The sequence below is a fragment of the Felis catus genome, chromosome A3 (genome assembly GCF_018350175.1).
Source record: "Felis catus isolate Fca126 chromosome A3, F.catus_Fca126_mat1.0, whole genome shotgun sequence".
NCBI lineage: Eukaryota > Metazoa > Chordata > Mammalia > Carnivora > Felidae > Felis > Felis catus.
The window spans coordinates 50,186,243-50,201,010 of NC_058370.1; the positions used below are offsets into that span (position 1 = coordinate 50,186,243).

The 14,768-nt window shown below is 40.9% G+C and overlaps 1 protein-coding gene across 8 annotated transcripts in view; it reads right to left on the bottom strand.

Moving 5' to 3' along the window:
- Positions 1 to 14,768, bottom strand: part of NINL (ninein like) — a 174,583-nt gene that overhangs the window by 86,671 nt on the left and 73,144 nt on the right. For 7 of the 8 annotated variants that reach the window (XM_045053960.1, XM_023251527.2, XM_045053958.1 and 4 more), the window contains one exon: positions 6,867 to 7,060. In XM_045053960.1, the coding sequence (XP_044909895.1) occupies positions 6,867 to 7,060 (194 nt within the window). Of the gene's footprint in view, positions 1 to 6,866; positions 7,061 to 14,768 lie in introns of those variants that run through there. The other variant, XM_045053964.1, reaches the window with a different exon arrangement.

The following is a 14,768-nucleotide window of genomic DNA, read 5'->3' on the forward strand; positions in this document are numbered from 1 at the left end:
GACTTCATTTTTCCTTTACTAAGTTACAGGTTATGCACTCCATTTCCATTCTCTTTTTCTTCATTCTAAAAATTACAATGTGCATCCCCAGCTTATCAAAGTTTACTGTTAGTCAATACTTTTACCCTATTCCACGGCAATACAAAACCTATGTAACAATTTAATTTCATTTACTACACTCCTGACTTTCATGCCTTTGTTATCAATTGTTATATATTTTAATTCACTCTATTTTAACCTCCCACAAAATATTATTTTTGCTTTATATAATCAATGTTCATTAAGAATTATACAAATATTTACTGCTTTGTTTTTCGTTTATTTTTGTGTTTCTGACCTGTCTAGAATAATTTTCCATCTATTTGAGGTACATCCTTTAGAATTTCATTTTTCTTAAGTATGCTGGTGCTAAGCTCTTTTTAGTTTGATTGTCTGAAATGTTTTTACTTCACTTTCAGTAAACTTTTTTTAAGTAGAAAAAAAATGTATTAAAAGAATAGTGGAAATGACCCAGATATCCATAAATAGAATGGGTAAATAAATTATGATATAGTCAGACAATGAAATATGATGATGGACAAAAAAACACTGACAGAGATATGCTACTGAGTAAAAAAAAAAACCCAGAGAGCATGTACTGAGCATGCACTGTGTATTTCCATTATATAAAGTTCAGAAACAGACAAAGCAAATCCATGGTGCTAGCATCAGGACAGCTGGTAGCCTTAGTCAAAGAGGGACTGCAAGGGACATGAGGAGGGATTCAGGATGCTGGTTACCCAGGTGCACTCAGCATGGGATATTCATTGAGTATATACTTCTGATATGTGCTCTTTTCTCTATGGATGATTTAATAAAAGTCACACAGAAAGAAATCAACAGATGAGATTAGGTAGGTCAAGAGGTCACCAGTAAATGCTGAAAAAGCAGGTTTGGGGCTGTAGGTGCAAGCATGCTTCCCAAGTCTGGCACAGAACTTGAATGAGCAAAACTCTGTTGCTGCTGCTGAGCACTAAATGCAGCTGTCTGCTGAGGATACATGTGGTATTATGACCTGACATTGGATTATTTGTGCATTTGTTTATTTTTGTCTCTAGCATGTGATGCCACTTCTGGCAAATAGTTTATGGGATATGTTTGCCTCTGTATCTTTTCCTAACTGAGCAGAATTCGTCTTTTCACTGATGCGTTCTTTCACCTTTACTCTTAAAGGACCTTGCTGAGTATGGCACTCAGGTTGCCAGTTGATTTCTACTAGCACACTGGAGATACCTTTCCACTGGTTTCCAGCTTCCGCTGTTATCTTTCAGAAGGCAGCTGTCAATCTAACTATGGCTCATTTTCAAAATACATCTATTTTTCCCAGACTTCTTTTCAAAAAAAATTATTAAACTTTTCATTTTGAGAGAATTATACATTCATACGCAGTTATAGGAAAAAATACAGAGATCCTGTATACCCATCTCTGGCTGCTTTTATGATGATTTCTCTGTTTACTTTCAGTTTTACAATAATATGGCTAGGTGTGGATTTCTTTGCATTTATGCTACTTGGAATTCAGTGGATTTGGGGAATCCCAAACCTGTTCTGGAAATTTGTTTTTTTAGCTATTATATGTTCACATTATGCCCCACCTCATTCACTCTTCTCTCCTGGGATTCCAAATAAAGGGATGTTGGAATGTAGGACCTTCTCACTCTACCTTTACCTTCTCTTCTGTTTCTATCTTCATGCTATATTCTTGATTCCAGTTAATGAATGCTCTCCTCAGCTGTGTCTAATCTACATTGGTTTTAATTTTGGCCTGGGATCACACTTTTCGGTTCTAAAAATTGTATTTGGTTCTTTGTTCAGATTTGTTATATCATTTTTTAGAGTTCCCTCTTTCCTATAGGTATTTTCAAGCTTTTTAAAAAAAATCTCTTCTCACACAGTAACCACAGTTGTTTGATATTTTGTTCGCAGTAATTCCAGTACCTCACATGCTGTGCACCTGCTTCTGTTGCCTATTATTCCCCTGGTTCTTGCTCATCCTGCCTTATTTGTGTGTTGGCTATCCTTGATTATATGCTGGTTGTATTTGACTATTACTTAGGAATAATTACAGATCTTGAATGATGGCACTTTGTCAAGAGAGGTCTTTTATTTGCTATTGCCAGATGCCTGAGGGCACCACCTGGACAGGACCACCTTCAGATAAGTGAGGTTATCTAGACCACTGAGGGGACTACAAGTCCAGACAGCAAAAGACACAATGGCTGATTCAGATCCTCCCTTAAATTGGGGGCTGGTTTATCAGATTCTCTACCTTGGGTGAACCTGGGTTTTGACATATCGCCCTGGTCCTCTGAGGTCCCAAAGGCCACATCAATTTCACAGTTTCTCAACACTAATGGGGTTTTGTGTGATGAGCTTAACATCTTTCAGTATATGACTTATTAGAGATTTTTAGGTAATTCCTCACTGACTTATTTGCTCTCTTTTTTTTTTTTATAGTTTATTTATTTTGAGAGAGAGAGAGAGAAAGAGAGATCTGGGAGGGACAGAGAGAGAGAATCCCAAGCAGGATCCACACCGCCAGCGTGGAGCCTGTTGTGGGGCTCAAACTCATGAACCGCGAAATCATGACCTGGGCCAAAATCTAGAATTGGACACTTAACCAACTGAGCCACCCAGGCTCATGACTTGCTTGCTCTTTACCATTTTCAAGATATTTGTTTTTATGATTTTGTTCAGCATTTTTTAGTAGCCCATACAGGAAGGGTGGCCTGAGTTTGCTAACCTGCCACTACCAGAATGTTTGAAGCCTGTTCATACTTTTTTTTTAGGACTACATAAATTCTATCATATGGATCTATCTTAATCAATGTCATATTAAAAAGGCTGTTTCCAATATTTTGCTATTTGAATTACTGCTAGAATGAATATCTTGCATATATGTCACTTCATATGAAGATAGACATTGTATTTCTGTCATTATCACATCCCAAGCTTCTGCATGTTGCCTAGCACATATTAAGTGCTCAGAAATACTTGTTGAATACATGGAAGTAGAATGAAATGACAATTTTGCTTGATCTAATCTCTGATTTCTTTTGTGTCTTTGATAACACTCATCAGATGACTTTCTTCTAACGATCAAATAGTAGTGAGATCTGATTGCCAAGTGTATTGCCATTTTATCTGATACTATTCTAACTGTACTGATATGTTTCTGTGTCTTTTTCCTTCAATAAAGTGGGAAGAGCAACCCCATGGCACTAAGGTGCTTCACAGAATAGGACATACCATCATCTCCGTATAATCTCAGACTCACTCGTCACAATGAAGAGACTGGACAGTGTGATCAAGAATCACTTTCAACTTTAAAATTATTTTCAGTAATACAATGTCAAGAATTGTTTTTCTAAGTATATGCACCCCTATGTTTATTGCGATAAACATAGCAAAGATATGGAAGCAGCCCAAGTGTCCATCAATAGATGGATGGATAAGGAAAATGTGGTATAGATAATAAAAAAGGAATACTGCTCAGTCATAAGAAAGGATGAGATCTTGCCATCTGTGACAACATGGATGGACCCAGAGGGTATTATGTTAAGTGAAGTAAGTCAACAGAAAGCAAATGCCATCTGATTTCACTTGGGGTCTAAAAAATAGAATCTAAAAATAAAACGAATGAACAAACAAAAAGGCAAAAACAGACCCATAAATACAGAAAACATGGTTGCCAGAGGGGAGGGTAGTGGGAGTACTGGCAAAATGAATGCAAGGAAGTGGGAGATATAAGCTTCCAGTTAAGGAATGAATAAGTCACGAGGATAAAAGGAACAGCATAGGGAATATAATCAACGATACTGTAATGACGTTGTATGGTGGCAGATGGCAGCTACACTTGTGGTGAGCATGAGATAACATATAGACTTGTCCAATCTCTATGTTGTACAACTAAAACTAATTTAACACTGTATGTCAACTATATTTCAATTAAAAAAATAATTATTTTTTTGTGAGTAAAATTCTCTTTCTGCACAAGTTTAAAATATTCAATGTAAGGTCCTCATTACTAACAAAGAAAAAAGAAAACCTAACATAAAATGCACATGGAAATTCCCCACACTCCAAGGGAATCAGATCAGATTAATTTCTGGCTTGAAACCAGACCTTGATAATGTTTCCTTCACAGGAAATAGGAATTAAAAATGAGCATAACCTCAGTGCATTAAAAGATTACCTTGTTAATTAAAATTAATGTTGTTTATAATATTGTTATTCATTTTTATAACTGGATTACTGTATCAATGACTAACATTTACAAGATGTCATATATTAGTTACTACAAGGAAACTGGATATGTGATATTTGAACTAAAAAGCCAATCAATTCTTCTGGATAAAGGATTTATCTTGATTTTCTTTGAAATATCCTGAAATCTTCACCATTTGGTTTCTATCATGGTAAATGGTTGACAACTATCTGGACATTTCTGGCTTGACACCAGCTTCCTCTAAAACCTCTACAGAATCCACCTAAATGCTGGCTGTGTGAGCTATGCCCCATGTGTGGGATGAAGCAGAGGAGCAGTAAAAGCTCTGAAAGCAGAAATAATCCACCATGACTATACAATCACAGAGGAGATGGTACACAGTGTGGGGTGGGGTGAAGGGAGACAAATGCAGGGCCCCTAGAGGCATCGGCTGGTGTGGACACTACTCTTGAAATGTTAGAGAGGGAAGGAGGGACAACTTCCGATGAGACTCAAGAGCACTAAGGGCAGCAGAAATCTTCACCATAAGAGAGAGGAGTTGGGACAAACAGAAAGATGGATGAACACACACACAGAGCTTTATTAAGAGACGATGTTAATCAGAAAAGGTCAGGCTCCTGTCAATGCCTGTGAGTGTCTGTGTCTCCTTCTAACATACCTCCCCATAAAAGTGTGAGGAAAAACATCCAGCCTCCTGGAAGGAGTTATAGCTCATAGGAACTCTCTTCCAGGATACAGGTGATGTGGGAGAAACCAGAAATCTCAAACAACCCAAGTTGATTTTTCTCTTAACTGATGCTCCAATACTAATATTTTTTTCCCTATCATAATTTGATGTTTCTAAATCTTGTACCATTTCTGCACATACAAAGGATAAAGTGGGGGAAAGCTCTGGAATGATGTGATTGTTCAATCAGCAGAATCTGTCATCTGAATGTGAACTTCTTCTTTTGGCTTTTAATTTTCCAAACTGCCAAAAATAATCAAGAAACTCAGATCATCTGTTTATACTGCTTGAATAACCGGAGTGATTTTCACAAATATGCCTTTTGCTCCCAAATACAATTCCAGGTGATATCAAGAGGGGCTAGAACATTATCACAATTACACCTGATTCTTAAGTCCATAAAAAAAATCAGGAATTCAGGGCGCCTGGGTGGCGCAGTCGGTTAAGCGTCCGACTTCAGCCAGGTCACGATCTCGCGGTCCATGAGTTGGAGCCCCACGTCAGGCTCTGGGCTGATGGCTCGGAGCCTGGAGCCTGTTTCCGATTCTGTGTCTCCCTCTCTCTCTGCCCCTCCCCCGTTCATGCTCTGTCTCTCTCTGTCCCAAAAATAAATAAACGTTGGGAAAAAAAAAGAATTTAAAAAAAAAAATCAGGAATAGAATGAAGAGAGACAGAGAAAGAGTGTGGTCAGATTAACTGAGCCAGAGCTCCCCAAGAGGGAGTAACAGTATCCTACTGGCAGGCATTGGCAATATGGGGCAGTGGGTGCTTTGGGGAAGTAACAAGAGGTACATTTCGTCTGGACTCTCTCCCTATGCTGGCAGTGAGGGATTTTTTTCTTGTTTTTCTGCATTTGTTTTTGTCCAAGAGCCCATTCAGGAAAATCTGCAGGCTGGATTTTTTTTTTATCATTCAAAATAAAAATGGTTTCATTGATTTGTCTGGAAAAAATGTTCTTCCTTCAAAGATGACCAACGAGATAACAGGCACTGTTTTTAACACTAAAACATTAACATCTGGACACATTTAAGAAGTAGGGACAAAGTAGGAGGTACTTTTCAGTGTTTCTGTCAGTAAAGCAAATTGTAGTCTAGATTCTAGATCACCATTCTAGATGACCTTGAATTTCCTAGCAAAAACAACTTGAGTTCATACTTTCCTCGATCTGGCCTAGATGAAATCACAGGACACCTCTCAACATACGTATCTATGTTTTGTTTTGCAACAGTGGTATGCAGTTGCTTTGTTCATCTGCTATAATGAATTTCAAGCTGTGTAATTTTACTAGACAGTCTGCCTTCAAGGTAGTTTGAAGTTGCCTTTCTCTCAATGACAGTATGTCAGCTGCCCACAGATCCTTGTGTTTGTTTGTGAACCACATACCATTTACCCATACCAACCTTCCATCCCATCCCCCTCCCCCAATAAATCACTCAAACACCTTTCTGGAAAAACCAAACCAAACCTCTGGAAGTTACTATGCTTTAAAAAAATAATCTTAGGGGAACCTGGATGGCTAAGTCAGTTGAGCGTCCAACTTTGACTCAGGTCATGATCTCATGGTTCATGGGTCTGAGCCCCGCATGGGGCTCACAGCTGTCAGTGCAGAGCCTACTTCTCATCCCCTGTCCCCCTCTCTCTCGGCCCCTCCCCTACTCATGCTTTCTCTCAAAAATTAATAAACATTAAAAAAAAGTAATCTTAAGGAAACTCTTACTACAATGTAGAAGTTCAGCAGAAGAAAAAGCAGCTTTCCAGTTCCTAGTAACTCTCCTTTGGTCTGTCTCTTTAGTCAACTGATATTTCTCAAATGCCTATAGCTAACTATAGTATTCTGTGCTTTTCCTCATGAGAATGAAGTCAAATACCCACCCTGGCAAAGTGGTCATTTCCAAGAAGTGTTTGCAGAAGGATGGGCAGCTCCTTTTCCAGATGAAGCTTAAGGCAGAGCTGGGTCAGCTCTTCCCGGTCCAGAAAGCCTGTCCCTGTGGTGTCACAGCTGCTGTAGACTTCTCTGAGCTGTGAAACATAGTGGTTCTCTTCTTCTTCACCCATCCCATAGCAGGCTGGACATGCCAGGGGAAAAAGAGAAACAAGAGTACACTCTTATTGCCACATGCCACATTTTTTCACTGCTCCAATGAGCCTGGTATGGTGGCATCCAGGGTGCTCCTGTGAGACCTCTACAGGAGAGGTCAGAAACATGTGAATGGGGAGCCAGTCCTTGTTCAAAAGAACCAGAATTTCTTTGTTCTGTAAGAAAATATCTATTATAGAATAATCAGGAAAAAGAGATAGGTATAGAGAACTTAAAATCATCCAAAATTTCACCACCTAAAAATATCATTACTAACATTTTGACAAACATACATTCTAATTTTTCTCTCTCTATATATATAAGTATGGTATTTTTTTTCCTTACTGGTATTTAGTTATAAATACTTTATAAAGTAAAAATGTTACTAAATTTTACTAAATAAAATTATTTACAATAAAAAATGGAAACTCCAATAAAATATATAGAGGATGTTACTTAATCACAAAGGAAAAAGTATATGGATAATAACCATATAAAATGTTCAAATTAAAACAAAGATACTCTTTGCCACTGTCAAATATCAAGAATAAAAACCCCAATGCTAACTGAGGCTATCATCAAAGGGGCCTCTCACATATTTCTGGAGAAAGTGACAATTAAATGCCTTCTGAAATATACTTTGTATACCAAGAAATTTTTAAATAATTGTATTATCTGACCTAGTTATTTCACATACACAATATCTTACAGAAATTCCTTGTACTTCAGGACAGACAAAAACGTAAAAGAAAACAAAATGTCCAACAAAAGAAAATAGATTGCTAAGTTACAGAACAATTATATGACAGAATAGCCAACAGGCTTAAAAAACACATTTCTGAAAAATATTAAACAGCATAGGAAGTGCAGTTGATAAAATACCAAGCCAGGATAAAAACTTTATAATAATAATAGCTGGCATACGTACTGGTCAGTTCACATACAAAATTCACTTATGTCTAGAACAAATCTATCAAGAGACTTCTGCAATTCTTGGGGGGAAATATAGTAAAAAAAAAATACACCAAAATGGTAACAGATGATTTTATGATATTCTACATTTCCATTTTCTATTCTCAACATTTTTATATTTCTCAAAAAATTCTATAAAAAGTGAAACACTTTATAACTAGAAAGATGTTGCTAAGCCACGTAAAACACTGAGGTCCTAAAGATACTAGGATGAACCATATGATATTGCCAACACTGGAGTTTTCCGACCAACAACAATGGCGACTTCATGCTGGTCAGTATGTTATACAGACACAGGACTGTGGACAATTCTGAAAAGAGGAGATGCGATAAGTAAACAAACATGGAAAACTGATCAAGCTCATTAATCATCAAACAATTCATAAACACGAAACAATAAAGTAACATCTCTTACTAATAAGAAACAGCACACGGGGCGCCTGGGTGGCTCAGTCGGTTAAGCGGCCGACTTCGGCTCAGGTCATGATCTCGTGGTCCGTGAGTTGAAGCCCCGCGTCAGGCTCTGTGCTGACTGCTCAGAGCCTGGAGCCTGTTTCAGATTCTGTGTCTTCCTCTCTCTCTGACCCTCCCCCGTTCATGCTCTGTCTCTCTCTGTCCCCAAAATAAATTAAAAAAAAAAAAAAACGTGGAAAAAAAATTTAAAAAAAAATAAATAAACGTTAAAAAAAATTAAAAAAAAAAGAAACAGCACAATAAATGCCAATTCTATAAAGATATGATTTTTTTTTTCAACGTTTATTTATTTTTGGGACAGAGAGAGACAGAGCATGAATGGGCGAGGGGCAGAGAGAGAGGGAGACACAGAATCGGAAACAGGCTCCAGGCTCTGAGCCATCAGCCCAGAGCCCGACGCGGGGCTCGAACTCACGGACCGCGAGATCGTGACCTGGCTGAAGTCGGACGCTTAACCGACTGCGCCACCCAGGCGCCCCAAAGATATGATTTTTAATGTCAATGGTATTTGCCCATGCATCATCCACGAGGGGTAGGGAGGTCTGCATCAGCACAAAACCTGTATGAAGGATTGAAATCTGTTCATATCAATCCCCTCCTCCCTCCACCAAGAGTATCGTCTTACTCAGGGAAACAGTAAAATCAGTGACGTAAAAAAACTGACTTTGAATAGAATCTCCATTATGATCTTATAAGGTGAACTGCCTTCCCTGAGCTCCTGATTAAACACCTGCTGATCAGGTATAAAGACTGCCAGCATCTCAGCCTCAGGTGTGATGCAGGAGTGAAAGGATAACAGGCCTGTTCTATCCACTCATCAAATTATGCGTGCATTCCTAGAAAGAAGCTTGGGGAAGTGATGAAAGGGCATGGATAGGTGGAGCTCTGAACACCTGCCCCATCCCGGACAGTTTTGACTGCAGAAACAACATGGAGTAACATAGATATACATGTAAAAACATCAAGGATAAATCAGAAAACTAAATACCATTACTAACTCAACATCTGTCACACTTCTCATCCGAGGTCAGTCCCCCACCTAAGCTGGGAGCTCTGTCCTTTTGCAGACAACAGACACCTGTGGTGAGCTGCATACAACTACTGATATTTGCCAATGCTTATTTTTGATAAGCCAGAAGTAAATGGACAGGAGAACATAATGGTAAGAAAGACAAGTGGCAAAATTCAGTATGTGAAAGAGAGTCAAGGAATCAGGGTGAGGAGGGTGAGCAGTGACTAGGAGACCCTGACTGCAGAACCCACCACACACCCACACTTCCCCAGGCAGATGTTCCCCCCACCGCATGCTCTCCCTGTTGCCTTGACTACTAACTATCCTCCCAGCCCCCATCCACCACCACCTGGCCATGCCTCCGCAAATCATGAACACACCTATTGTGAAAAATCCTCCAGTTTTTCTATTTTACTTTTAGTTGTAACCAATTCAAGCAATTAAAAGTATATAAACAAAAACAAAACAAAACAAAGCAAAACAAAAGCCCAACTCCACTCCCAGAGGTAAGCACTGCTTAGAGTGTAGGCTTTCAAATTATTCCCAAGTCTACGAGGTAGATGAACACACAGACCTATATAAATAGATAACACACATAGATATGCATGTTTTTATGTAAGTGTAACACCATACGTGTTATTTTGCAACTTTTTTTTTTTAATTTTGAAGAAAGAGAAAGTGTGCATAAGTGGGGGAGAGGGACAAATGGGAGAGAAAGAGAGAGAGAGAGAGACAGAATATTCATGCAGGCTCCAGGCTTAGCTCAGAGGCCTACTCAGGGCTTGGTCCCACGGCTCTGGGATCATGATCTCAGCTGAGTCAGACATTCAACCAACAACTGAGCCACCCAGGCACCCCTATTTTTCAACTTTTAAAAAATATAGGATATCTGAAAGATCTTTCCATGCCTTCTTCATTTAAAAATTTTTTTAAATGTTTATTTATTTTTGAGACACAGAGAGACAGAGGCAGAGAGAAAGTGAGCATGAGTGGGGGAGGGGCAGAGAGAGAGAGGGGGGCAGGGGGACACAGAATCTGAAGCAGGCTCTAGGCTCTGAGCTGTCAGCACAGAGCCTGAAGTGGGGCTCAAATCCATGAACGGTGAAATCATGACCTGAGTCAAAGTCAGACGCTTAACTGACTGAGCCACCCAGGTGCCCCTCTAAGGATTGTCTTAGAGATGCGGGGCATCTCCAGGGTTTTTTCTTACAAAACCTTCCTCCGGTCCTCAACACCCCAGGAGGACTCTTCATGAGTCCTGAAGGGGCAAACCAAACCATGTCCTGCAGAGTGTGCCCTTGGTTGGTGCAGGAGTGTCCCTGGAGAAGGCGGGCTTGGCTGTTTTCCCAAGGGCTGAACAAGAAGAGAAGAACCATCTTCCTCTCCCAGCCTTAGGCAAGTCCTGCATCAACACCATCCTGGAGGGCCACACACTCCCTCCACCACATGTTATTTTTGTTGCCACAGGGACTTAAGGTCCCTGTTGAGATGTAGCTTTCCCTTTCTACACAGTTTCAAACTGGGGCTTGAGGCACCCTGGCTGTCCATGAAGGTGCAGTCTGTATGCAGAGGGCCCACTGGTGGCGAGTCTCCCCTGGTGAAAGGGGGTCCACAGCCTGCCACAACCCAAAGCCTTGCTGAAATAAGGAGAGGTGCAAAGAAATAAGTACTGAGACTACAGACACCAGAGAAGCAACAAGACTTAGAAAGAAGAGTAGCAGCTCCTTCTTCATCACCCACAAGAGCTGCGTTCACAGTTCATCTTCAAATGTCACCAGGCTCCACCAAGTCTGGGGCTGTCTCTGGAGGCCTAGGATGCTCCTACCTCATTTCCTCTGGGACCACAGAATCACATTTTTGAGGCCTGGCTGGGATTTCTAGAAAACAGAAGGAACTTCCCATCTGACTAAACAGACCACAGAAGGGACAGGCCAGCAGGGCCTGGTTTTGAAGAGAGCAGCACTAACTCTTTGAACAGCCCCTGCTCCCACAGGACCTAGTACAGCATCCCCCTCAGGCCCCTGTTTTCATTGGCTCACAGCAGAACATCCAGTGTACCCAAAATGAGTCTATGAGGCAAAACTGCAAAGGAAACCTGACCTTGGTAAAATGCAAACAGATTCAGGTTCTGAAAACAGATTTAGCCTCTTCATAAGAGGCTGAGTGCCAGAAGCACATTTCAGTTAAGTAGAACAGCCACTCTGTCTACAGGGAGGCAGGCCCAGAGTACCCAGAACTCCTTCTAGGGTCTCCCCCACACGCCAGGTTATGATAAAGTCTCTAGAGAACCTCTTCTGAGAGGCTACGTGTTTTCCTGAGAGGGGACACCCATCAGTAACAGGGTACACAATCAGTGAGTGTAAAGCAAGACCTTGGGGGTGGGAGGAAAATCAAGAAAATGTAAATGGGAAACAGGCCAAATCCTCAGGCCACCAGGCTGCCATCCAATGACCCAACACCAGGAGGGTGTGACTGGCATAGTCCTCCCAAGCTCCACACCCCACCCGCCCTCTGGGCCACAAGGCAGACAGGAACTGAGGAAGGGCTTCCTCCAATCCCAGAGCTGACCTCAGTGCAGGTCTGTAGTGCATTTTGTCAAATGCTTCAAATGCCCGAAATGTTTTGGGTTTTACATTTTTATGCTGGACATTCTATAATGAGCCCAGAGCAATACATGATGCTGTAATTTAGCTATTTTAAAGGGAAGGTCACCAGCATTATAGACTCACTTAATATCAGAGTTGCTGCATCCCAGACCTTCCCAGGACAGGTCAGGTCTAGGCTGGGGTGGGCCAAGAAGGGGAAGAGTGGGGAGCACACTCTAGGGCATTCACTCAGGAGAGGGGGGCATTCCCAGTGGGGCAGGTAAGCTGAAAAGCCTTCCCAATACCTGCACTGTCAAAGAGGATATATCAAGAAAATCAAGGTCAGCAAACCCTCACATGTTCCCACATCACACTGGACCTGCCAGAGGTGGAAAATACCTGCAGGAACTCCTACCCCATGATTCCAGAACTGGGCAGAACTCAGGTGTGGGAGCTGGAGGTTAAAGGGCTCCAGAGGGCCCTCCCAGGAGCAATGAGAAGCCAGCCCTCTTCTTGACAGAACTTACTTGTCTGCCTACATACCTCCATGAAAGGGTTAACACAGGGCAAGGACCCAAACACTCAACCCCACATCACCTAGGTTATACCTAGTTTTGCTCAATACACAGTTGAATTCCTGGCAATTCAGAAACACTCCTTTCCTCTCCTTTCCTTCATCATGTGAATCTAAGACATTGCACCCAAGAGAGCAGATATTTCATCTACCAGCCATGCAGATACAGGCAAGAGAGGTAATTCAGGTCAGCAGTACTACAAGTCAGGCAAAAAAAGATATGCTAACACATTTCCTAACCCCCACCCAAAGCAATGTCCAGCCATGTTTTCAAAATAAAGGGAAAAAGGAGGCACTGCCTCTACTCATGTATGCCCTATGGACACTTCCCAGGATGTGGGAAGGGTCTTTCTGTAGCTTCTGGAATACCACATAACAAACCTCAGTGGTAAAATAGTTCGCTATGCTGGCCAGGAAGGCTTGGAAGAACTCCAAGGCTTCCTTCACCTGGAAAGCATGGCCTGGGTACAGGTCTAGTCCACCAGTACAGAGGAGCCATGTAGACCTCCATGGCTTCCTCTGCATTCAGGAGTCTCAGAAAAGGGCTTGAGTGACAAAACTAGACACTGTAAACATCACAGAATTATGGAAAGTCTCAGAAATAGTGGGGAAGCATGAAAAGGGGCTTCAAAATTCTGATGTTCACACACACACCCCATTTGCTGGAATGTGGAGGTAGTGATTTCGGAGGTGGTACATGCAGAAGGGGAGACCCAAGACATACACACAGGCACTGTCCTGCCCCACCCCACAAAGAAAAACTAATATCCACAGAGAGAGAAAGGAAAATCATTAAAGTCATCACAGACAATAGACTATTAAACAAAGGTATGATTAAGACATCAAGGGAGGTTTCTTGGACATTGACATATTACAGTTGCAACAAAAAAATTCAATAGCAAGACTGGAAACTACAAACAAGGAAATCTTCCATGAAGTGCATCTAAATGACGGGGCGCCTGGGTGGCTCAGTTGGTTAAGCATCCGACTTTGGTCATGATCCGGTCATGATCTCGCGGTTTGTGAGTTCGAGCCCCACGTCGGGCTCTGTGCTGGAGCTCAGAGCCTGGAGCCTGCTTCTGATTCTGTGTCTCCTCCTCTATATGCCCCTCCCATGCTCATGCTCTGTCTCTCTCTGTCTCTCACAAATAAACATTAAAAAAAAATTTTTAAGAAAAGTAGATTTAAAGTGTGTCTAAATGAGATAAGATTACATGATGAGGAAAAGACAGTCTCTTCAATAAATTCTGTTGCAGGGTGCCTGGGTGGCACAGTGGGTTAAGCGCCTGACTTCCGCTCAGGTCATGATCTCATGGTTCATGAGTCTGAGTTCCACATCAGGTTGTCTGCTGTCAGCAGAGTCCATTTCAGATCCTCTGTCTCCCTCTCTCTCTGCCCCTCCCCCCCTTAAAAATAAACATTAAAAAATATATAAATAAATAGTGTTGCAAAATTGAAGAAAGAATAAAGAATGAAGTTTGACCCTTACCTCATACCATACACAAAAAACTAACTCACAATGGATTCAAGTTCTAAATTAAAATCTAAACCTATAAAACTTTTAAAAGAAAACACAGAGGAAAAGTTTCATGATGTTAGATTTGGTAACAGTTTCTTACATATGATACTAAAGCACAGGCAACAAAAGCAAAAACAGGCAAATGGTATTATATCAAATTTAAGAACTTCTACACATCAAAGAAAAAAAGAGTGAAAAGGCAATCTATGTACTGACTGGGACAAAATAATTGTTAACCATATCTGATAAAAGGTTAATAACCAGAACATATCAAGAACCCCTACAACTCAATAACAAAAGACAGGTGATCCCATTTAAAAAATGGGCAATGGATTTGGAGAGACATTTCTCCAAAGAAGATATAAAATGGCTGACAAATGGCCAAACATATAAAAAAGGTGCTCAACACCTCTCATCATTCTCACATGCATTAGGATGGCCACTATAAAAAACAAAACAGAAAACAGGTGTTGGTGAAAACGTGGAAAAACTGGAACAATACACAGCACTGATGGTGAAAAATGATGCAGCCACTATGGAAAATCGTTATGAAGGGCCCTC